A 25,003-nucleotide genomic window follows, 5' to 3' on the forward strand; every position below is an offset into this window, starting at 1 on the left:
CTGACACAGATGCTTTCTACCTTTTTTTTAGTTCAGATGTTGAATTAAGATTTTTCCGTTACCATCTCCTTCTTCTCATCCTACTTCTTCCATTTAATAATACATGCCTACACATCAGGGTCCCCCTGGGACTGGGGACTCATCTTCCTGCTCATCCACCCTCTCAAGGCTTGTTTCTGGCACAGCAGACCCAGTGCTTCCAGTTGTCTTACTGGGAAAGACAGTATTTACTGAGAGTTCTAAGCATTTCTGCACAAAATCAAGAAGTTTGGAGAGCCTTCTTTGATTGATTTTTGGTTGCAACATACAGGGAGGAGGAGGGACAAAAGGAAGACCCATCACTCTCTTGGTGGAAGAGACTTCACAGCTGAATACCCAGCTACCCACTGGCTGCACATTTGCTCCATTTCATCTGCTCCAATTTTACATAGTTGTACTTACTTAGAAACCCCAGACAACTGCATATCAGCCTTAGGCCTCATGTCTGGTCTAAGCAGATGCCCTGATTTTTACATACAATCCCAAAATACAATGCACTGTTTCATCAATATATTTTTATGGCAAATGGAGAAGGGACTTGAAAAGAAAAAATCTTTAAGTGTATTTAAACAGCTTAATAATGGAGCCAGAGGAAGTCCTTGATTGTTCTTTTCTTCAAGTGCAAATTCCACCAGCCAGTCCTAAACACTGATTTATTACAGGTAGTGAACACTGAAAGATAAATTGACCCATCCAGTAAGCAATTAGAACCCATGCCACATGCACACACGCAGAGCACTGACACAAAGTACTTCCTTTACACAGCAAAGGTACCTCCAAGACCCCCATCCATTCCCTCCACCATCAGAGCACAACAAAATGGTTCTTGCACATTTTTCTGGGTAATCAGAGTAGGACACACTGGGGTTGGAGACCCCAGTGCTGATAAGAGAAACAGTGGAAGATAAATAGGCTGCAGGAAAGTACAAGGTCCTTTATTCCCCAGCCAGCTCTAATGATATAAAAGAGCTCGTTCAGGGACCTTGTTAGCAAAGGTCATCCCAACAAAAGTGAATCTTGACTTTACAATGATTTTTTTTAAGCCAAATGGAGATGAGCTTGACAAGACACAGTAATAAGAAATACAGCAGGAGGTTAACAACAACAACAACCACCACCAGCCATGCCAGGGCAAGTCTGGAGTTTATGACCTAGTCCAAAAGGAGCAGAGCTCTGGAAGTTGCATGCACAGTTTCTGAAAGGAGGTTCAACACTTTCAGGTAGACAGAGCATATTTCTCCCATTTATCTCTACTTCTGTGGCTTTATGTACAGAACAAGTACTTTTTCTAGGCAAAATACATCCCCCTTCCTTTGGAGAGTCTCCTAATTGGTTTTACTTTTTACCCCCCTCAAATCTTTCATAGAAATATATCTGGCTGGTACCCCATAGCCTTGTGACACTGGTAAAATCCTCAAGCATGTGTGTGATTGGAGGAACCACGCAGACACAGAAAGCAAGGGTAGCACCATGCCACTAGAGGAAACAAAATGCCTGCTTCCCAGCTTTTAGTGACCCGTGCACTGGAATAGGAGCAATTTGTTGACAGGAAAAAAAATGGAGGGCAAGTAAGCATCTAAACTTTTCAGTGATGGGACTGATTTCCAGTTTTAAGGTCATTAAACCACTCCAATCCACAGTGAGTGTGTGACAGCTGCACTTGGCACTTCAATACCTGCACCAGTGGCTGCCCTGAAAGGGCCTGTTCATGATCTCTCCTTCAGCAAAAATGCTGTTTCTTCTTTATATTTTATTCATGTCACCAAGAATGAAAGTAGTGATGGGTCTTTTAGCAGCTGGCCTGCATCCACCTTCTTTCCACACTATGGGTGAGCAATTTAGGTAAAACAAGCTCCAACACAATCAAAGTACAGGTGAGAGAAAACAACTTCTGCTACAGACCTTTGGATATAGAGAGAAAATGGGAAACAGGCACTGCAGCCCTACAAGAATAGAACACAACCCTAGAGCTCAGTCAGCTCCAAAGAGCTGCCACAGGATGGCAGGGAGCAGAGGTGTGAGCAGGTGGATGGGGCTGCAAAGCACATCAGCATCCCTCAACCCCTCATGCCACAAGAGCTCAGGTCTTTGCAGTAGTAGGGACTGAAAGACTTCTTCCCCTTGATCCAAAAGGATGCAGTGCTTGAGCCCAAAGACAGGACCCTTCTAGTAGCAGGGATGTGGCATTGCCACAGACATGAGAAAAAAAGACAGAAAAAGACAGAGAAAGAGGCAATGCTGCAACCTGTAGGACAGGTCTTAGCATCCAACTCCACTCCTGCCTGTGGGAAGAAAAACTTCTGCATCTTCTCCTTAAAGCATTTATCTTGGCATTGGTTTCTGCAAAAGCAATGCTGCCAATGCAGAAGGGAAAATAAGCAAGTGGGTCATCAGTCTTACCCGTTGCCACACAGTTTCTTTTCAATGAGTAGCAGTGTAACAATGCATTAACAATAAATGAAATGCCATGTTAACACTAATTTGCATAATACAGAGCCACATTGCTCTGCTGCCTCTATTCTCTTTCCTAACTCTCCTGACCTGCATATGAAACGAGATGAAATTTAATTGCTGGGGCATTCAGTAGAATCACTGAATTCCTGCTTAATGAGGCTTCATTTGTACTCTGTTGCATCAGACACCTTCTCTCCAAGGTGCTGTATTAACTAGCTGAGATATAAAATATTTTCCAAGGCACATTTTCATATGTGTTTCAACAAAGAAATAGCAGGAAAAGCGCTGACTGCTAAAGACAAGTATTAGTATCAGCAGCATGATAAGGCCAGTGAAATCCCAAGAGCACCAAGCCGTATTCCTCCACCAAACAAAAGCTTTAATGGCTTTTATATATTCTCTAGCATGCTACTACGCAGCATCTATGCTGTGCGACTCTTCTAAAAGAGACAAGGCAAAGCTAGGTGAGACCTGGCCACGGTCTACATGAGAGACAGCCAAGAACTAAAAGCAATACCAATAATTTTGGTGACTCAGAAAAAGCACAGCCCACGTTGCACCCAGGAGTCAGAGCTCCGGATGGTTTTGCATTCAGATACCTCAGTGAGCTCACCTCATTCAGAAGTCCTTGGCTGAGGAGGTTCCTCATGTGAGGCACCTCAGGCTGCCTGCCTGAAAGGTCAGCCTTCCTTCTCGGTTTTTGCTCAGCCATAGCAGAGCCAATACCAGCAGCACAGACACAGCCGGGCTTCGGAGTCACATGTAGGGACCAAAGCCACCAAAGCCGGCGGCATTAACTCGTGGTGGCAGGGACACAGGGCAGAGCGGACAGGGGTGCCCAGCTGAGCGCTGGACGGCCGGTGTCAGCTCCAGCCCGGCTCTCCCCTGTGCTGGAAGCAGCACAGCCCACGCCGAGCAGCACCCGTGCCACACTCCGCGGGGGGAGCCGATCACAGAGAGCAGACAGACATGACCCAAAAGGGCTGCCACGCCAGGCAGCAGCTTCCCAGCGCGGGGGGAATCCAGGTCAGGCTCCCCGGCCGCCTCAGGAGGGCTCCCGGCTCTCCCCAGCCGCCCGAGGGGGATGAGGTGCCGGAGGTGCCGGAGCTCGGCCGCCCTCGGACGGGGCGGGCGCAGCCGCGGGGTCCCGGCTGCCGGCCGGATCCCGCTCCAGCTTGCCAAGTTTGACCTCCCCAGCCGGGGCACGGCAGAGCCACACACAGCTCCGGGTAACCCCCAAGTGCTGAGACCGGCGATGTACGAAGCATTTTGGCTTCAGAACACGCGGATCCCTGAGGGACCGCAAACTGCTTGTTGGCGCAGGTTTGCAGGGCGGGAGCAGCCTCCCCGCTCCCAGCCGGGCTCGCCGGGAGCAGTCGGAGCACGCTCCCCGCAGCCCGGGAAGGTTTGTCCGTCACTGGTGTGTTACAGTCACCTATCAAATACCGCTTAGGCTCGTCCCCAGCGTGGGTCCACACAACACCAGCGGATCCATGACAGCTGCAACAGGCCAAGAGACCAGCCACGAAGTCATTTTCCCCTTTGCGTTGTAAGGGGGGAGAGTGGGGATCAGGGTATGGCGTGAGGCAGTCCTAATTATCTCAGGGTAGCTAATTATAAAGGACGCAAATTGGCAGAAATAAAGCCACATGGTCAATAATAGTATTTTTTTTTTTAAGCTGGAAATTTTAGCCCATTATCTTTCCAGCTGAAAAGCTTTAATTGAAAATGGCTAATCTTCCAGTGGGTTCAGGAAGGGTTTACAAGCTAATTGCTTTCTTTTCTTTAGGATTAACACTTTGTTCTGTGAATAGGGGTGGAGGGCAGCAGATGTGCAGCCTTTACTCTCTTTAATCCAAATACCCCACTGCCACAGATGCTCCCAATGCTGTGTGGTGGCATAATGGAATCTCTTCCTTGCACATAAAGTGCTTGTTCTGAAATGAAATTACAGCTATCTATTAGAAAGGGAACAATAAATTTCCTCCACCACACATCACTATCATGAAAGACACAGCATTGGGCTGTAAAAATCCCTGATGGAAGTAAATCTTGCAGGAAAGAGAACAGCTAACAGATGAATTTACTATGTTTCTTTTGTAACCAGTAGTCAGTGTCATTTGGACAAGGGCAGAAAAGTCATTATCCCATGAAAGTCAGAACATGATCCCACAAACCTCAGGGTGGCTGGGACCTGGCTGCTAAGCTCTAGGCAGGGAGAAGATTTAAAGGAGCCAGCTGGGAGAACAACTGTCTTCCATTTAAAACAAGAGTAATTAATTCTGCTAACCACAGTGACAGCTACGACCTATTGCTCTCACAGAGTGCCCATAAAGCTAGTTGGGAATCTTGACTAGCTGGACTAGATGGGATTTGTATGACATGAGAAAAAAGGGTTGGCTTGATCCTGTGGGCTCAAAGGGAGAGATGTACATAAAGGAGAGGAGGATCCCTAATAGCAAAGGCAGAGAGAAGCCCATTTCTCAGAAAGAGGGGAGGGAGAGAAAATATACATTCAAAGACATCTTAAATTAACAAATGAGGTTGTAGCCATTCAGCTCTTTCTGCTGCAGGGCAAGGAAGACCAAGTTCCTTACCTGAAATCTGCACTCCTGCTGCTCACAAAACCAGCGTATGGCACCTCCTTGCAAGATCCTGATTACCAGTCCCAAAGGGGTCACAAAACCTGTTAGCAAAGCAGCTTTTCCTATTTCTATGATCAGACCAGGGAAGGCCACACCATTAGGAGTGACAGTGTGCCAGCCCACCCTGCCCAGACTGGAGATCACAAAAGCAACAGAACGCTTGGGCCCAGAAGGTAAAGGGAGAAGGAGGAAACATTTAGTGTTTGAATCAACAAGTCAAGCTAATATTTTGTGTCATAATGTCTCAGCAATGCTGTTCAGAAAGGCACTAGGGAAGGGAGCCAGCCCCACCTGTATGAGCTGTCTAACAGCATCTCCAGGGGTTCCCCTAGAATGCCCAAGGAGAGGACATGTCTAGAGAGCAGGTCATCTCGAGTCCCTTGCTAAAGTTAGGAAATTTATTCAATCTGTAAACTAGAGAGAAGATTCATCTCTTTTGACCACAACAGCAAATACAGCTCAGTAACTGCTTCCCCTATTCCTCCTGTCCCTAAAACCTAGAATTTTCTGCTGAGTCACTATCAAAAAGAACATACTCAAACCCAGGAAGGAAGCAGTGCAAACACTACCCATACAAGAGTGTCTCAGTCAAACCCATGGAAGCAGAAGACACAAGAGTCCAGGCAATGGGTACCATACTCAGAAATTTCAAAAGCTCAGCTAGTTTTTAAAAACTGAATTTGTGTGAAGTACAGCTCAATATTGCCTTTTCAAACCCTTCCTGGAACAGTCACGAAGTTGCTATCCTAATTCAAGTCTTTCATTAGCTGGTGAATTGGAATATTTAGTGTTCAAATGAAGATGAATTGTTGCCAGTCACAGCATCATCCTGCATTCAGCAGTGATCTCGATCTTGCAAAGTATTTCCTCAACTAAGGGAGAAAATCCTCAGAGCAAGCAGATGACAGACACTCATATCATGAACATATGGCCATATTAAAATCTAGATGGATGCTGAGATACTAGAGGCATGGGTTAGGAGGGGATGTTTTCAAAACTCTCTTAACCCAGTGACCCAGTTTATGGGAATGATGCTTTATCATTTACACCTTTAGATTGCTCGTGAGCAAGTGCACACTCTCTGCTACCTCAGCAGCTGTTCACATGCTGAAATGTGGTAGTTATTTGTGCAAGAAGGCATTAAAAGTTAGAGATTTGTTCATTACTGCTTTCCTGGGTGCTGTTTCTGGTACTCAAAGGCACAAAATTCCTGTAGAAGCTGACTCTAGAGCTACACCTCCTACTCCAAGAGTGCATTTCAATGCAAGAGCCACTGGGAACAATACCAAAAACCTTATTACTCCACAAATATGAACACACAGAATCCAAGCCAGAATCAACACTGGATAAATTATGACCAAGAAAACCATGTTTTAAAGCTATATATTTGGCAAAAAAAGATGCTTTGATGGTTGTCTTCTTTTCAAACGAAAACAAAAAAGCAGAGAGAAAATTCTTTTCTGAAAGCAGTAAGAAGCACTGTGAAGACCTAGTTTTGTAGTTTTGTGATCACCTACCTTCATATTAGCTGACATCCCTGACATGCAGTTACAGACCTACTGCAGAACTGAACTAGCATTATAGAAGAGTTTCCTAGAAAAAGCTTTTTGTAATAGAAATATTCTGTCCAATTATTTACAGAGTGATCGCTTAAGAATATTTATTCTCCAAAATATACTGTACTATAAACCCCATTTACTCAACTATTCATTCATTTCTGAGAAGCAGCACAAAGCTTAGTAGGATGTGGAGATTCGAGTGAAAATTAAGGGATTGCTTTCTTTATAGCTGAGAATTGATGTACATATGTCAAATGACAGACAACAGGATCAAACAGGTCTTGATCAAAACAGAGCAGTGAAGCTTAAAGAGGCTCTGAACCAACAAGTAACACCTGAGAGGCAGGTCACAATGGTGACATTAAAGCTTCCTTGCAAGATTTGAGGTGCACTCCTGCAGTAACCACACATTCCTGGAGACCATTGCATGTAGATGGTGCCCAGGTATGCCCAATTACTTACATTTTATGTGGTGTTCCAAAGTAATTAAAAAGTGGATTACTTTAGAAATAGCATTGCCTCAAGCCCATCAGGATGTTTTTTTAGGCAGTAGTCTCACCATTACAAAGGGCATTTGTGATCTGAATTGCAGCTACATTAAATACATTATTAAATATACAAAGCATCATGCAGCTCCAGTTATCCCCAGAATGACTCACTCTTGGTGTACAGTGATTTAGCCAGAGGAGAAGGGTATTGGAGGAGGAAGGTGCAAACATTCTTTACAGGTCATTACTGTAGCTACCACATCAATCCTCTCTCCAAGCCACTCTCTCCTTCCCTGTCTTCATGGAATCACTTGGGTTGGAAGGAACCTCTCTGGAAGTGTTGCCATGAACTCACTCCACAGACAAATAAAAATACTCCCCTTACTTGGGAAGCTTCCAACAACATAAATGCTTACACTGGGACCACATGGGTGAGGGAAGGTGGGTGTACCTGCTGTCCCCTGTGAAAAGGGACATTGGCAGAGCCACTCCAGCAGCATCCACATCTCTGATCCTGCCCAGGGCTGGGAGCTGTGGCCTCGTGGCCAGGATTCTCCTCTCTGCAGAGAGCAGCCCAAGTGCACCAGCCTCCCTCGCTCTAAGAAGGTATTTGGCAGGATTTGACAGTTGAGCATAATTCCAGATGAAACACGCCAGATTGAAGGATTTCTGCATAATTAGGGATATAATACTGTATTTAAGAATCTCCCAAATACCCGCAGTTAACAGAGGGCAGCGTGCTCGGCAGAAACCCATCTCCTGTCACCAGGGAATAAAGCTGGCACTAAGTGCATGCAGATCTTCACTTTCTCTAATACCTCAGCAGCCCAAATGCAACAGCCAAAAAAAGTCCTTTCCAGAATGGGCCTGAGTCCACAGGAGATCTCCAGGACTGGATGCCCCAGCTTAGAGGCATCCAGTGTTCCCAAAACAACAAAGTGGCTGTGCTGGTATCCAGGCTTTGGGAAAGTTTCTATAGCAACAGGACACAAAATTTAGGTATTTACATGACACAGCTGATTTACACCATCACAGCTGTGTTTAAGCCATTGAGGCTGAGGGAAAAACCTGAAAAACGAAGATGCCGTTCCCCATCAGAGGAGTTTTTCCCTTTGTTTCATCCCCCAAACAGTTTTTAAGTCTCAGATTTTGTGCTGATGGGTCACTTTTCTGTTACATCTTCCAAGGCCCATCCCTGGGTAGATGCTTTCATTATACTCCAGCTGTTGAAAGGCCATAGAATCCCAATTTTTCCAGCGTTAAGAAAGATATAGTCCAGTCAGTACTCTTCTCAAAACAGCAGGTGCAAATATACTGGAGGAACAGGAAAGCTATACATGCACATTTTCTAAGTACATATCCAGATTTTCTGCAAAGCTGCCAGGCTGCAGTGGATAGCACCATCATCAGCTCTTCCTCCATGGACCACCATGGTACATGGAGAGCTGCAGGGTGGGCAGATCTCTGCACTGAGACCAGGAACACACTGAACAGCAGCTCTGTGCCATGAGGTCACAGATTTAAGGCTGCTGGGGACTTCCTGTGTGTTTTCTCACCAGCCCACAGACACGTCCCTGCAATGAGCTCATCCTCACACCACTGCAGAGGACACAGCTGCTATGCCTAGCAGAAATCCCAGGACAGAAGTGTCACCTCAACAGGCCGATCTCAATGCTCAGAATAAATGCAAAACCTTCCTGCCACTCCAGTCCCACGCTGCAGCAGCCACTCCTCAGCTCCTTCTGCCCCTGGATTGGCAGCCTCTGCTTTTCCAGAGGGATGAGTGCACAAGAGTGTGCTGCCCTCACACAACATACCACCACTATGGAAACACTGGGCTGAAATTGGAGGCTCTGCTGTCACTGATGTTTGCAGCCCTGCAGGCTTCTGCCCCAGCACATTGCCTGTCCCCTGTCCCCAAGCCCTGGGGTGACAGAGCAGATTTATGGGCCCAGAAATGTGATGCTCATCTGTGTCATGGGATGGAGAAAATGGCAGCTGTGAAGTTCAGTGTGTCATTAGGACAGCTATGGCTTTTCCCAAGACAATATTGCTGCCCAGCTGCTGTCACAGCTTCTCTCCCTACACTTTCACCTTCCTTGGACTTTTGCAAATTAGGAGTTTCACTTCAGTTTTGAACTAGCAAAAGTTTCAAAGCAAATGAGATGACCATTCAGTGTTTTCTCTCACCTTTCTTACAGGTGAAGAGCTCCTAAAGGACAGGGCCACAAAGCCTTCTTCCCACTGCAACCTCATACCCCCTCCCTGAAAACATTTGCTGGAAGGCAGTTAAAACTTAAAAAAAAAAAAATTAAATGGTGAAAAGGACAGGCAAGGAAGGGGAAGCATGGGGATTGAGCAGACAGCAGATTAATAGCCTGGCATTTATGGCAGTTTAATAGTAGAGCTGTCACAATAGGAGAGATTTACTAATTGCAGAGTCATTTGCCATGGATTCCCATCAAGCTGCCATTTAAATCGCTGTGCAGTTTTTAAGATGGCTTTTGAAACGGAGGAAGGGGGGAGAAGAGACAACACCCACAGTCTTTATGAAGCTAAATTTAGGAAAGTATTGTGTTTTCACAGAGATGACCAAGTCAATAAGGAAGCAAGGAAGGAGCCAGCAATGCTGCAAGCCCCAAGGAGCTGGGAGGAAGGGGGCAGGTATTTGTGCCTGAGCCCTGCCATGCAATAAGCAGGTCTTACATCTGAGGACAAGGCTCTGACCTCAAACTAAGCCCTGGAGAGTTTTACATAGGTTTAACTAGTGACCTACTAATACCTCCAACATCTCCCCAGGCACTGAGCTATACCTCCAATATGTCTTTTTTCAGAATTATTCAGCACTGGGTTTAGGGACAAAAGAAGAGTAGCAATCTCTTGGGTCTGTCAGCAGGGAGGATCAAGTTGGTCCTTCTTCTACTGACTTCAAAGTGAGCAGTAAGCTCCTAATTTGTACTCATCACACAGAGCCTCAACCTGAGGCATGCACAGCTATTTTTGTCAGGGCAACCTGGCGACAGCATGCTGCAGTGCTCTGCATGCCACCTCCATAACTTGGCTCTTCTCCATCAGGTCCCTGAAGCCACCAGTGCCAGGCCAGGGAGTGATTCACAGAGCTGTGAGTCCTACTAGACTCACAACACCAGGTTTGTAGGAAAATTAAACAGGTTGAAAAATTTTTCCAGCTAAATCCTCAAGCGACAGTTGTTACCTGGTGAAAATACCTCATTCCAGTCAAATCTGATGTTCCTCAGCCTTGACTAGGAAGTTTCCAGCACAGCCTGGAGAGAATTAAAAACAACCCAAGTGCAAGCAAGAGACCTGGTGAATAAGGGAACCACATAATGGAAGATGGTTCTCAATCAGGCAATAGAGCCTGGAGCTTTCTATACTAGAAGGGCACCCTTACCTTTTGGGAAAGAAAAAGGGTTCTCAGCACTCTCAGGAGCAGTTCTGCATCCAGCAGTCCTTTGCCCCACACTCCCACCCTCCCCAGCATCACTCTCTGGACTCATTTCCCCCAGAATAAAAGGGGGCAGCTCATCTTTGCACCTTAGTCCTTTCACCTACAGAGGCACAGTACACTACCACCATCACCAGAATGCCAAGAGAACTTCAGGCCACTTGTGGGCTCCACTTGGTGCCACAGGAGAAGTGGGGGAGAAGCATTTTGGGGACCCAGGGTAGTGATGCCAGCCCATCTCAACCAGCAGTACAAGGGAAGCCATACCTTCTCTGTCACACATGTTCTCATAGCTCAGCTGAGAGGCTAGAACAAAAGGCTGGCTTATTCCTCTTTTCCTTTAGGGAAATAGACCACTCTTAGAAGTTCAGCTGAGACTTTGCAGATCATCAACAATTAGCAGCCTACAAGGGTGCATGGTTGAGGCTTTTGTGGCATTTCAATTCTGCTGTCATTTAAGAACCACTCATGACTCAGGCTTCCCTCCCACATGCTGTGGCCCAGCACTCCTGATCTTTTTCATCCATTTGGATCCATTGGTACAGAAGATAAAAATGTGTTAAACAAGACTGCTTTGCCATTGCACCTGCAACTAATCTGACACACCAAGAGCATGATTTGAGCAGGTATTACATCTTGTCCTGGTCTCTACACTGTTGTTCAAATGCATTTGCAGAAAGGATGCTGTATTAAGGCAGCATAAAGCTCTTCCTATAATTTCTCTGAGGGCAGGACAAGGCAGCACCAGCCCCCATCCGGCACCAGCATCCAACTCTCGCTGCAGCTATTTCTAAATGGTTTTGGCCTACCAGGAACACATTTAGACACAGATGAGAAGTGTTACAAAGAGTTTTCTTCTCAAAGGAACAATCAATTCCCATTTTACATTTAGCAGAGATAAGATGGTGGAAGCATAATTGATTTTGTTTTACGAGATGCTATACAATGAGCATCCTTAAACAGAACTCAGTTATAATGAACATACAGTATAAGATGAGTCTTCACTGAGGCAAATGTCATTGCCTAGGGACAAGTTCAGATCTAAGTAACATCAGATTCATTACTCTGCATCTTAGATGAGGCTCTTCAGTCATGTTAAGTCAAACGTACCAACATTTATGTTCCCCATGCATTCTCATCAAGATGAGGACAATGTTTACCACCAGCTCCCTTGCTAATTCAATGTGTCCCACTGCACCTGTTTCACTTTGGAAAGCCCTTTTCTGTCTGTGTGTTCCTGTCAACTCATCTGTGGTACTTGGGAAATCTCTCCTCAGGCTTTGCAGTGACATTTGGATCAATGGGAGAAGTTAGGGCCACTTCTCTTTGTTTCTGCACAGCAGCCTGAAGAGCCAGCCCAGTGCCCAGATTTTGGGATCCTTCTCACACTGCTCCAGTTTGGAGGCCACAGCTGCCAGCCCCACCACCAGTCCCTCCTACATCACCATAGGCACCCACCTGCTCTGGGAGGGAGCTTTTGCTTCTTTAGACAGGTGCACCCCATCACCCTTGGCCCCAGGATTTGGCTCTGCTCCAGGAGCTATGGGGACACATCTTCCCACCCCCACCAGTACAGCCCACCCCAAGCACTGTTTTGTCTGCCACCAGACACCACCTCTCTATGGACTACCTGCCCAAGGAGTTAAGTCACCCAGCCAAAGAGCTGGAGAGCAAACACAATCAACCACTGCAAGAAGCTTATTTTTTTTTTTCCCTGTGAAAATGCTGGGCTCAGGTAGGGACAAAAGAGGATTAAAGAAGTTGTTTGATGTAAAAAAGTGAGTGGTGGGGAAGTAAACTTGGAAAGTCCCATTTAAAGCAACTCCCAAGACTGATGAGGCAAAAATTAAGAGGCAAATATGAAGACTAAGAAGTAAAATATAGAAAATTACTAAGTGGAAATACACACAAAAACTGAGAGGTTTTTGCAGTATGCTTTTTCTTTAATGTTAGTTTTCTGCCCCTATTCCCTCCCCAACCCATATTCCATGTCTGAGCTTCAGGCTTCCTTTTGTTGTGCATGGAGCTGGGAAATGAGGGAAGCAAAGAGGAGGCTGGTCTGAAGTCTGTAGAGCCTAAGATGCTCCAGCAATATTCTACTGAGTTCAGCCATCACATATTAATACAAGCTGTGCCTGATCAGAAACTGAGTAATTAAAACAGCCTAAAAGGTTAATGGCATGCACCACCTACCATCACCTCATTAGAGGAGAATCTGTAATCCAGACACCAGTGTTGCACCTGATTAGTGCAGACTCACAGAGTGATAGATGGCAGAGCTGACTCTGAACCTGACAAAGCTGGTCCCCCGTCACAGAAGAGATTGCCAGCATGGCTTGGGTGATGGCATGGCTCTGCCTTCAGTTTTACAACTCCAATTTTTATTCCCAGGAAAGAACTGGAGGAGAGGGCTAAAAATGCCACACTATTCCCATACCCTAGGAGAAATTCCAGAGAATGCAGTGTTGTCCATTCATCATAACTTTACTGCTGGACTTCATAGCATCAATGAAACTCAGAAAACTCAGGTGAAGATTGTGTGGTCTTACCTAAAAATTGCACAGGTCATACTTGTATTGATTGCCACACTTCAAACTGTCCAGTAGAGTTGTGCCATGGATTTCTATTTTGACACAAACCAGCCTAAATAACACCCATTAAAGGTTTCCTCCTGATGACTCCTTATCCAGAACATCAAAGCAAAAACCCTCCCCAGTGCAGCAAGTACCTGTGCAGTAAGTACATTACAGTTCAGCTACATTTCAGAAGGATAACACTGCTTCCAAACATTTCACCATGTTCAAAGATTGTTCAGTTAGAAATAATTAAAAAAAAAAAAAAAAAAAAAAAAAAAAAAAAAAAAAAGGGAAAAGTGAAGGAAAATGTCAACCCCACTAAGCCTAATAGGTTGCCACTGTTTTTCCAACTGCTGAAATGAGCAACTGAGAAACCTGTGCTTCCTTGGCAAGGAGACTAAAACAGCCAAGAGGAAAAGCTGTTGACAAGGAAATGGTTTTGGATTGTACCTTGCAGCTGGGAGGAAAGATGAAGTAAAGCAGTCCAGCCTTGCCAGTTGTTTCTCTGCCACGCAGCTCCAAAAAAATCCTCCAAGTTTAAAGAAAATGGAAAAATCCCTTGAGGAAGAGAAGCTCCCAAGCTACAGAATGGCAAAGCTAGCATGAGTCAGACACTAATCTCCCAAGGACAAGATGTTTCTGCTGTGCTTCAGCTGCCTTTTAGAACTTTGATCTAATTGAACTCTCAGTGTGGGAAGCAGGGACTACCTTCCACCACGGTGCTGCACAGCCCTGGGACACTGGCTGACCACACCTTTCCCTGTGGCAGGGTGAAAACCAGCTGAAGCGAGCAGCACTCTATCCTTTGTCCTGGGGATGGTCTACAAATCCCCTCAACTTGAGACTGAGGGCAGCAGACAGCTTGGATGGCATCTCTTACCTCCACAGACCCTTCTTAAGAAGCACTTGGGAGCCTGGATGCCAATCCACGTAACAGATATCTGTAGTTGTAGACTGAGAGTGATGGCAGTGCAGGCAGGGAAGGATGACCTGTGGGTTTTCTTCAGACAGACAATAAGCTCAGAGACGTGACAGAGTTTTGGGCCATTTCAAATTTTCAGTTTCAAATTACTTCATGGCTCTGACAAACTTGCTTCAGCATCCAGGATGTGTTTGCAGCCCAGATACTCAACACTGACTTTGTCTCCAGTCTAGGATCAGGGACCTCAGTGTCTTCTGTGTGGGCACCCATATTTTAGATCTGCTCTTGATCAGATGAAGAACAAAAGACTCTCCCATCCCAGGATACTCTACAGGGAGCCAGAGCAGCTCAGAGGGAGATAAGAGGCTCAGTCTCAGCAAGAAGGACTTCCAAAAACTTCCTGCACTGTGTTACACTTCAGTCTCTAGGCAGGATACCAGAGGGAGTGGCTGAACTTATACAAGTCATTATTTTCCACTGGAACTGACAGAGATGCTACAAGATTTTCTCCTCCCACCACTCTAAATCTAAAATTTCTTTAAAAGCTTTAAACCCTGCATTTCTGCATTACCTAGAAGTGCAAAGAAACCACCAACAGGTGACCGACCAGGAGGCAGTCTCCCACCATGATCTTTCCAGCTCCTTCCAGGCAGCATCACAGAAGATAGGCTCAAAATTTGCCAGTATTATTGGCCTGCTAATTGTCTGCTCAGAAAATGTGTTCATTAGCAATGGCACCTCCACTATTTTAACTGCAAACAGGACCTGTGATCTGCATTTATGCTATTTGCAGAGTTCAGAGCAGGCAATGCTAGTGAAGCTGCCTCCATGCATTATTGCCAGCACTGCTTGAGCCACAGTGCTGCTGCTAATTAGCAATCAATTCATGTTTTCAGTTCTAACATCAATATTAAAATGAAGCTTTTATTAACATCATAGAGAGACCACCCATAAGTGTAACACAGGTACTGGTGACCTTTCTAAGCAACTAGAGAAGGGTCACAAGACATATTTCTGTCTCATCTATATATTCCCTCAGGTAATATGGTGCTGAAGGGCACATTCAGAGGGATGGAGTCACATTTGTGCCGACAGCCCAGCAACTGCTCAGGCTGCCACCAGTGCCAAGGGCAAGGCCAGTCCCGCTGTCCCGTGCTGGGGCCATGAGCTGGAGGAGCTCTCGAGCCATGAGCCAGTTCTGCCCTCTTGCGATGACAGCCAGGCTGCCAAAAATTCACCTCGTTCACACACACACCATACACTTATCATTTATTCACTGCATTTTCCAACAGACAGAAGCTGTTGGATGACGGTAGCATTTAGCAGATTCCTCTACAGCAATTCCTCCTCCTCTGTGGGAGCAGCCCAGACCTCAGGTTTGCTCCACGCTTTGCCAGAGGGATTTAGCCCCGTGTCTGGCAGTGCCCAGAGCTCTGCCCTTGCCTCAGGCTGCAGCACTGCAGACACAGACAGGGCTGCCTGTAGGAGCATGCTGGACATGCACACAAGCCTCTAATAACCTGGGTATGCATACAGGCTCTTCAGCTCGACTAATCTTTAAAAAAGGCTGGAGAAACCTGTCCCTACCATCATGTCCTCATCCTTCCTTACTGCTCACCAAAGCCAAGCCAGCTCCACAATGTATTCCTGCATGTTCCATCCACAGGCAGGGGCTGGCTGGAAAATAAATACAAGAAAGCCATTCATCTCATCACCTGCAGAATCTCATTTTCCCTTCCAAAAAGAAGCATCAGTTGTTTCAGAGGCTGCTACATCAGGGCTGAGCCTAAGGCTGCAAGGTAGAGCAGCGCTGTGCTCCAGCCTCAGCTGCAATGTGTGGAGCTCCACGAGAGAGCAGCATGTCCCTGCAGTTGGACTCCACACCTCTGAAAATGGCTAACAGAGCTGCAGGAGGACAACGGGGACAGAAAAGGATGCAGGTTAATATTTTTATTCTTACACACACGTACATACAGGGTCACAACAAGACCCTTTCCTTTCTGCAGGAAAGCTGCTGCTGCGATGCAGTTTGTATTTTTCTTGCTTTGTTGCCTCTGTAAGCTGACCTATGACAGTAAATAACTGCTAGACAGTTTAAAAATACATTATTTTAAAAGCCCAAACAACAAAAACAAACACCACCCCAAAACCAAACAAAACCACCCGATGTCAGGGGGAATTAGGCTTCAGAAGAGGTTTCAACCCAGTTACACTGGGCTTTTCAGGATTCACAAGTATTGAAGCCAGGAGGGCCTGACTTGGCCACCATAGTAACTTGCTGGTAATACAGTCAAGTGCATCAGAAGCACAGGATACCCTTTAGCGTCTCTTTTCCCAGCATTTCGACAGAAATGAGATCCTCTTTTAACATTTGCCTTTGCTGCTCCCCTCGTGCAAACTCAGCAAGACACAAAATTCACGTGCTAACTTGAATTAAGTCTCACAAAGAGTAAAGAAAGGGAAGAAATATATGTCAGCCCCTAAAAACAGGAGTATTTGAAGGCACAGAGCAGCCAACCAAAAGGTGATGGGGTGTGGGTTAAGACAGTTCACGTGAGCTTTTTGCACTGGTATTGATAATGTAAGGAGTGAGATTACATACCATTATTTCCACTGAGTTATACACCCAGGACAGCTCAATCAGATCCCTACGAGGTCAGCACCCGTTCATTTTATGGTCATGGATGTAGAAAAGGCCCTCACACAGTCACAGCAGCAAAGCTTTTCAGACTTCAGTAGGAAACAGTGGAATGGGAACTGCACAGTGCCACAGTGGGGAAGAGAACAACACAGCACAAAGCAGGAGCAGAACAGGTTATTCATTGTCAAAATAATACTATCAAGAATATTTACTTGGGATATCTTGGGAAATGAACAGGGATACTTTATAAAAGACCTTTCATCTCTAGTTGAGCACTAAAGTGGAATATAGCAGAAAGCTGCAATGTGTCTGCCTGGGAGCTTGGGGATAACACAAAATCCCCACCAGCAGTTGTTGCACCACCAAAGGAATGTGGGAGAAACTGGTAATACATTTAAGTGCTACCAAAATATTTATACACATATATATTCCTACATATGTCTCTCCATAGAAGCTTGTTACATATGTCCCTGTCACATTATGTCATCACTGCATGTCAGAAAAAATGACAAGGAAGGATTTAAGCAAGGGTTTGGAAGTTCTGTCAGGGATGAGGATAATCAGGGATGCCCTCATGAGTGCTATGAGGGAAAAGAAAGGAAACAGCAATATCTGAAGCAAAAAGAAATAAAACTAATTAATATCGGCACTTGCCCTTCACAATGTTGTTTCCAAAAGTGTGGAAAAAAAACCAACCCCAAGGAGATCACCTGCTACAGGAATTACACTTTGGAGCAGAAAATTATTTCCAGCTAGGCTGTTTCCCAGGGCTAATTTGTAGAAAAACCACTCTAAGGCTGCACAGTCCCACACTGTTGGGGCTTGGCCCAGAGTCCTGCTAGCGATGGCCATAGAGAAGTGTAGGCATTCTCTGAGAAGAGCATTTTGGTCATTGCCCACATACTTTTTGTCAGCTTCTGTGTTCTGATAGCTAACACACAGATGTTTAGTTTGCTTGGTTGTTTTATTCTGTGGTGTTCACTAATCACACCCAGTGGTGGAAGGGCTCCCCTCTACATTCCCCTCCCAGATATACCAGGTATAGATGGAGCAAGAACTGAGAGTGACAGATGATGACTTGCCTGCTGCCCCAGCCCCTAAAGATACACACACACACTGAGTAGAGCTGCTCCATGAATTAGCACTGAATCTCAGATCTGTCAAACTCAATGAATGCTGATTGATATAACCTTTTAATTAGTGGATCTTTTTGGGAAAAGAAAGGAAAATTGTAACACTGGCCAAACTACTGCAATGGTTGATGTGGACTGGGGGGTCAGTTTCCCATGTCCCCTCACTCCCAAAGCCTTTAATCTACATTTTCTGATTTCAACCACAGTAGTTTAAAAAAATCCAGTAAACCCAACTGTGCCACCTCATTCCATCAAAACTTCTCTCCCACAGCAACCAGTTGAAAGGCTGGTTGATGCTACAGGAGAATCTTACAGATCAAAGCACACCAAGTCTGCTTAGACTCTGCTGCTGTCCAAAAGGCTTGTCTGGATAGCTCCTGATTAGCTCCAAGTCCAGCACAGGTCAACAGCAGATGAAAGGCAGCCATTTAGCACCAAACTGCTACAAGACTGCACTCCCCAGCTTCTGACCCAGCCCTTGCTCCAAGCCTCTTTTCTTGCTTCCCAGAAATCTGGATGTCAGCAGGTCAAGGGCAACAGTGTTGTCTCCAGTTGGGACTCACCCATATTGGACATCCTACAGCTTTCTTCCTATGACACACAAGCTCAGCTAGTTCCACATCGTTAAGGCTAATTTTTCATTTATTATTATTATTAATAATAAAAAAGTGGTTAACATTTGCAGGATTCCTGTTGGTCACCCTGCAGCCACTGAACACACACACACACACACACCAGCATCAGCTCCCAACCCCAAGCACCGAGCAGACAAGTTGCTCTTGGTAGCCTCACTTCCCTTCCTGGGGGACAGAAATGAAAACCACAGTGGTGCAATAGCTTAACCCCAGTCAGTCCAGAGCCAGCATTAACACAAGCCAGCACAGACATCATGATCACAGCATCTTACAGGATTTTTGTTTCCCTACTAACAACAACATAATGGAAAATTCCAGTGATATTTAAGGATTTCCCCTTACCTACATACTCTAACTCTGATATCCAAGTAGAAATAGGGGACACAAAAATCCATCAAGGAACCCCTTTCTGACTTGAAAAATATAAGAACTGTAGAGATTTTTCAATGCAAATTCTGTTCCTGCAGAGGCCCACAGTCAGGAACCTCAATAAGAGCCAGGCACACACTGTGACATTGTGTAGGTGCTCCATGGAGGGACGTTTCCCTCATTAGGGAGATCACAGTCTCCCATGGGCTTTGGCATCCTCCAGACTACATTCCTCTGGAGCATCACTCTCCTGGATGGCAGCAACACACCACAATTTAACCCCTGTGATGCAAAGATCAGGTATAAAAGCCTGAAGATTTCTGACCTGCCCAGGCAATTTGTACATGAAGCTGAACTACTCAGTGAAGAAATTCAACTCACTCACAGCCCTGCAACTCCACCACGAAGAATAAACCATAGACACAGAGGCAGCAAGCACTGCTGGCAAGGCATGGGAGGTTTGCTATGAAAGCAGACAAAGGTACATTGATCTTCTACAACAGTCTTATTTAGGAGATGTCTGGGAAATCAAAGGTCCATAGGAAAGCAGAAAGTTGTAATTAGCTGGATAACAGAAAGCAGTATGCAGTAATTAGCTGGATAACATACTCATACACACAACTTGGGAACAAAAAAGCAAATGATAAAGTTGTAATTGCCAGAAAATATGGATAGAAGAAAAAAAATTTAAAATACATCACTACACTTTGGCCAGATGCATCAGAAAGTAAAAAGGCTCTTAACTTGAAAGAAGTAAAAAGTTTGCTGTCTTTAGGGGATCTAGATTTGGATGCACTGGGTTACTAAATATGATTTCTATTGTATATCACTGCTGCATATTTGGATTCTGTGGCTTCTTGAAGGTGAACAGTTTTCTCAATAAGCAATATGCAAAAGGCTTAGAAAACTACACCTTCAGCTGAGGCTCAGCAACACAATACCTGTTGGAACAGTGACCTAAGCCTCTGATCTCTCTGTCAATCCAAACTTCTCTGATACTCACAAGGAAACATTTCCCTAGCCCTGTCCCTGCCTCCCACCCAGAGGATGGGGATGACTGCAGTCCCTTCTGCAGCAGTGCTCTATCCCCAGCCAATTCTTCTGTCAGGAAGACGATGGGAACATGGAAAGCCTACAAAATTTAAGTAGTAAAACATCCAGATGAAAAGCTTATTCAGTACATTAAAACATAATCATGGCCAGTTAGGAAGTTAAAGCGTATGGATCGTAATTTTAGATCTCTAGAAGGCAGAGCCGTGGGTTTGGCTTTCAGCACAGCACATGGCTGCTGTCCATAAGGAGGACAGCACAGACACCTTTATGGAAGGATAGAGGGACATCCCAAGGTATTTGGCAGGAGCAGCTACTTCCAGTTATTTTGCTAAAACCTGCATAGTTTACGTCACCTGTAAGTGCAATTCTTAAGGTTGCTTTCCTCAGCCTTAAGAGCAGCAGGAATCAAAGACTTAAAAGAAAACGGAAAGAGCAACAGAAAACAGCCCACTGCTCACCACTGCACTGACTCATGCAGAGATTAGATACCAGGAGCAGTCTGCAACCCTAGTCAAGCAGAACATAAAGTCCTGCTGTTCCAGGAAAAAATAAAGCCAAATAAAATAATTATTTCTCAGGGTGACTCAAGTTCTCCCAACAAGCACCCACCTCACCAACCACTTGGTCACTTCAGAAGAAGCCAATGTGCCATCATGCCCACAGCACGCCACCATCTCCAAACTGCTCCAGGTGTGCCCAAGGAGACACTGTGTTTTCCCACAAAGTCTCAGCTTTTGCAGCATGCTAAATTTAACTGTGCTGCTGCCTTCAAAGCATCTAATCAAGACCATCACACTTCTGATACCCTTAGTCTATCAACAAATAAGGCTTAAACCCACTACTTTTTAACAGGCAAGACCCAGATCTGGTTACAGGAATAAGCCTCCAAAGGCAATCAGCCTTGTAATTAAAAGCCCATAACTGGGGAAGAGGACAGACATGCCACCTCTTTTTCCCCATTCCATCTCAAACCCAGGAACGCAGAGGCAGCCAGGGGATCGTGGAGGTTGTGTTCAGTTATTGAAATATCAGCTGCAAGATCTGCAGACGAGCTTAATCACAGACCTCAGACATGCATCTTACAACCCACCCTGCTCCCTCATAGGGAGATTTGAAACAAAACAAAACAAATGATGAAAGGTTAATTAAGCCACAAAACAAATGAAGAGCCCAGTACAATTACCTCGGAGTGCCCTCCACCAGAGGAAGGTCTGCAAGAAGTGCATGCTCTTTTTCCTCAGTCCTGGAGGAGGTGGCAGCATTAGCAGGACCAGGGCTGTTCCACAGCTCGCTCACAGCCACTCCAGCATCCCCAACCTCCTTCCAGCCCCAGCAGCACCTCGGACCAGCCTGCGCAAAGTGCACCTGGTCTGCTCTGCTAATCACTGAGGGGGAGTCTGGGACTTCTCTCTCTCATGCTCTCTCCCTCTCCAAATAAGCAATTAGCATGAATAATTACAGCTGTGATAATAATACCCAGCCACCTTTGAGCAAGAGGGAGAAGACTGTAATTAACTCTTTCTCAGGGATCAGAGGAAGTTGAAATAGCACGAGCCTAATTATCTTCTTCTGGGACACCTCCTGGCTACTGAGAAGCTCTGGAATGTGTGGGAGGCAGGGGTCAAGTAGCATCCTTTTGGAAGTCTCTCCATCCAACCCAATTTTACATGTCTGCTACCCAAGTGATCATTAGACGGGCAAATGTACACAAGGGAGAAGAGAACCCACAGTTTTCCTACACTGTGCTAATCAGCAAGAAGCTGTCCATTCAAAGACTGCCTGCAGCATTATCCCATGATGAATCTTTGGCCACTGAGGACTTGGGAGCAGTTCCCCTCCTGGGGCATACACTGGGGTAATGTGTGGCTCCTTCCATGCATAAAGCAGAGCCACACCAGCTCTCAGGAGAACTGACCCCAGGCTGGAGAGGGCACCAATGGCCAGACAGGCTCCCACTATAAAATCAGCACAAAGGCACTCCCACCCCAGAGTTTTTCTCTTGTTCCATCCCCCAGGTCACAAAGCTAAGAGGAAAACACATAAACGATGCAGGTAAGGGCTCCAGATCAGCTCAGGAGGGAAACTGGGCTGAGCACATTTAAAATGTCTTTGCACTGAACTTGTCTTTGCCCCCTTCCCAAAGCCTCTCCTGGCAGGCAGGTGGGACAGGCACACGTGCATGTCTTGCTCCCCGTCCCTTCCAAGAAGCAAAACAGTACAAGCATCACCCCTAAAGGAGTTCTGGTGAGTTCAGGGAAAACAATAAATGGTGGCCCTCTGCAGTAACTGCCCCAAATTGCCCAAGGCTCTGGGTTAGATAGCTGCTGTAACATACCCTCTTCATGTTACTAAAAATGTGATAAATCGAGTTATTACACAATCCTGTCATGCTTTATTGCTACTGCAGTATCTAGAGATGTTATTAGAGTGCTGCAGTAGAGCAGCTGCCCTCCAAACACTCCAGTCTCTTATGAAAAGAGCACAGGTTTTGTTAACATCTCCTCTTGTACTCCATTGACCTGAAATATTTAAGAGTGGAAAAATTAACGTATTTATGAACCCTTATCACTAGCCTTAGAAAAACTGCTGGAATGTTTATGTCTCTGAGCATTTAAGCATTCATTTTCATATTATGAAGATTCTACATAATTGTTTTATTTATGAAGTCAAGGTGCTCAGGGCACTGTAGAATATAATCAAGCATATTAAAAAACCAACATAATATAAATAAAATCATTTCAGTTATTGAATGATTTTGTGAAACTTTACCAAGATGTTGTATATAATATGTATTTTAACTTTCTTTACTTCAGCTACTCTTTTACTACAGAGCTACCTTCTATTTTGCTAATTTCTTGAAACTGAAAAAGTAAACATATTCCTATAAATTGTGTGAATCCCACAAGCTATTATGTATATTAGTTTCCCTGTAACATGAATTGTTCCATGAGCACTAAATAGACTAAGCAGTGGAATAAATTTAAGGTTATATATTAAGACCCATACCCTAAAATGGTAATTATTAATAAATAACATGATAAATATGGCTCAATCATTATGATACTGGGGTCTTAAAATGCTGTTTTGTTGTGAAAAAACTATACCTGGTGTACCCACACTTACAGTGTGACCCAATGTAATTTCAAGAGCTGCTTAAGTTTGAAAAATAAATGCACATTTAGGGCTTGACATTTAATTTTACTATGACCTAATTGCCAGGGCAGCCAGTCCAGCCTGTGCTCTGGATTCTTTCCAGCTTATGTGTTACCCTCAGAATCTCTGACCCAGCAGGCTATTAATGTGCTATTAATGGACACTGGAGGTGGAGGCACACACAAGTATTCTCCCATTGGAAATGTCTTTCCTGCAAGCTGGATGTGCCCCCAGAGACAGGGAGGGCCTCAGTGACACTGCACAACACAACGGTGACACCCCCATCATGCTGTGGAGGGAGCCAGGACCCACAGGGATCCACTGCTGCAGGAGCACTCGCCTGACACAACACCTGGAGATGCTCAAGGTCTTGGATCTGCCTGGGAAAGCTTTGTGAGGAGGGCATGTGAGCAGAGGACAGGAGCACCCACAGAGAGCACAGGCAGTCCCAGAGGGATTTGCACAGATCTACAGCAAGGTACAGACTTGGGAAGTCAACTGAGATATGCCCAATAGATCTGTAAGGGATGACAAATTCCAAAGTTATAACCTATGGGGAAACTGCAGCACAGACACTCAGTGACAGTAAATTGGTCTGCAAGCAGAAGCCTCAGCTGTAAAAACAGAGACAGTGGGACATCAGAGGCTGTTTAGAGGTCTGGGGCTTTGTGGCTCCATCATCTGTCTCCAAGTCTTAAAGGTGCTTTTTGATCCACAACTTTTGGTTACTACTGTTCTCCCTAAAGAGGAGTGAGCGATGCAGCCTGTTGTAGGCTGCTCTACACACTTACGTGCCAGCTGCCTCCAGGTGTTACATCGCTAAAATTTCCAATGTTTTCAATTAACATTCAGCAAAGCCATTAGTCATGTTGTCTTTCCAACAAATAATTTCTCTCCCTGGCTTCCTTCCACATTATTGTAAGTTTCCATTTAATTTATGGGCCCTAATAAAACATAAGGAAAGCAAGTGTAATGCTTCATCAGTTTCCTAAGCTTTTCCAACATCTTTGGTGGGGAGGGCAGTTGGTACTTCACTGTTTTATATCTCTGAGGGAAGAGTGGCTCATCTAGCAGCAGACAGGGAGTTTGCAGCAAGGCAGAGGACAGACTCACACCCTCTGAGTTACATCTGGCACATGTGCAGGGTGGGGACACGATCCAGTCCTGCTGCACCGGGATGCGCCTGCCTGCCCCTCGGCTGAGCCTCCCACGCATCCCATGGCTGTGCAAGGCGCTTGCCACAGAGGCACGAGATGAAAGGAAAAGGATGCAAACATCAGAGGAAGGGGAGAGACTGTGTCATAAAGAAAACACAACTAATTCCTTGGTAATTATTCAGACCCCAGGCTTTGCCTTATCCAGCAGCTTCACACAGGAAGCACAGCCAAGGAAAGCTGGGGAAGGAAGAAGGTTCTTTCCAGTGCTGGGGGTTCCTGCTAGCCCTACATCACCACCAGTTGCACATGATCCATGGCTTTGGTGCCCTAAAGAACAGGTTCAGGCATTCCAAGTTCTCAGCTCACCCATTTTGAAACACAACCCCAGTAACAACCACAGCACCCACTGGGCCCAAATTCACCCTATGCCTGGCCACACACATCCAGTGTGTGATCACAGACCAGCACACTCAGGGTCACCCCATACCTGCCCCATAATGGGCACAGGCTACTGCCACGTGCAGAGACCTGACAAACTTTGCACAAATGACCAGAGACAGCAAATCAAGGCAATGAGCAACACCCCCAAAAACAAAAGGCTGAAAAAGCAACGCTTGGATGATTACAAAAACTTGAACTGAAAGCTGTTCAAAAGGCATCCAAAAGAGAAAGGGAAGAGGGCTGCCGAGGCTGACTCCCCAGATAAAGTCTCC

General features: G+C 45.5%; 1 protein-coding gene across 2 annotated transcripts in view; it reads right to left on the bottom strand.

Annotated features, from left to right (window-relative positions):
- The window catches only part of GRIP2 (glutamate receptor interacting protein 2), a 256,543-nt gene that overhangs the window by 84,627 nt on the left and 146,913 nt on the right, over positions 1-25,003 (bottom strand). Inside the window, exon 1 of one of the 2 annotated variants that reach the window (XM_021531524.3) lies at positions 21,164-21,299. The exons of the other annotated variant lie outside the window; for it this stretch is intronic. Within the exon in view, the coding sequence (XP_021387199.1) occupies positions 21,164-21,242 (79 nt within the window). The 5' untranslated portion in view covers positions 21,243-21,299. Of the gene's footprint in view, positions 1-21,163; positions 21,300-25,003 lie in introns of those variants that run through there. 2 annotated transcript variants of the gene reach the window in all.

Source organism: Lonchura striata, chromosome 12 (genome assembly GCF_046129695.1).
Source record: "Lonchura striata isolate bLonStr1 chromosome 12, bLonStr1.mat, whole genome shotgun sequence".
Classification (NCBI taxonomy): Eukaryota; Metazoa; Chordata; class Aves; order Passeriformes; family Estrildidae; genus Lonchura; species Lonchura striata.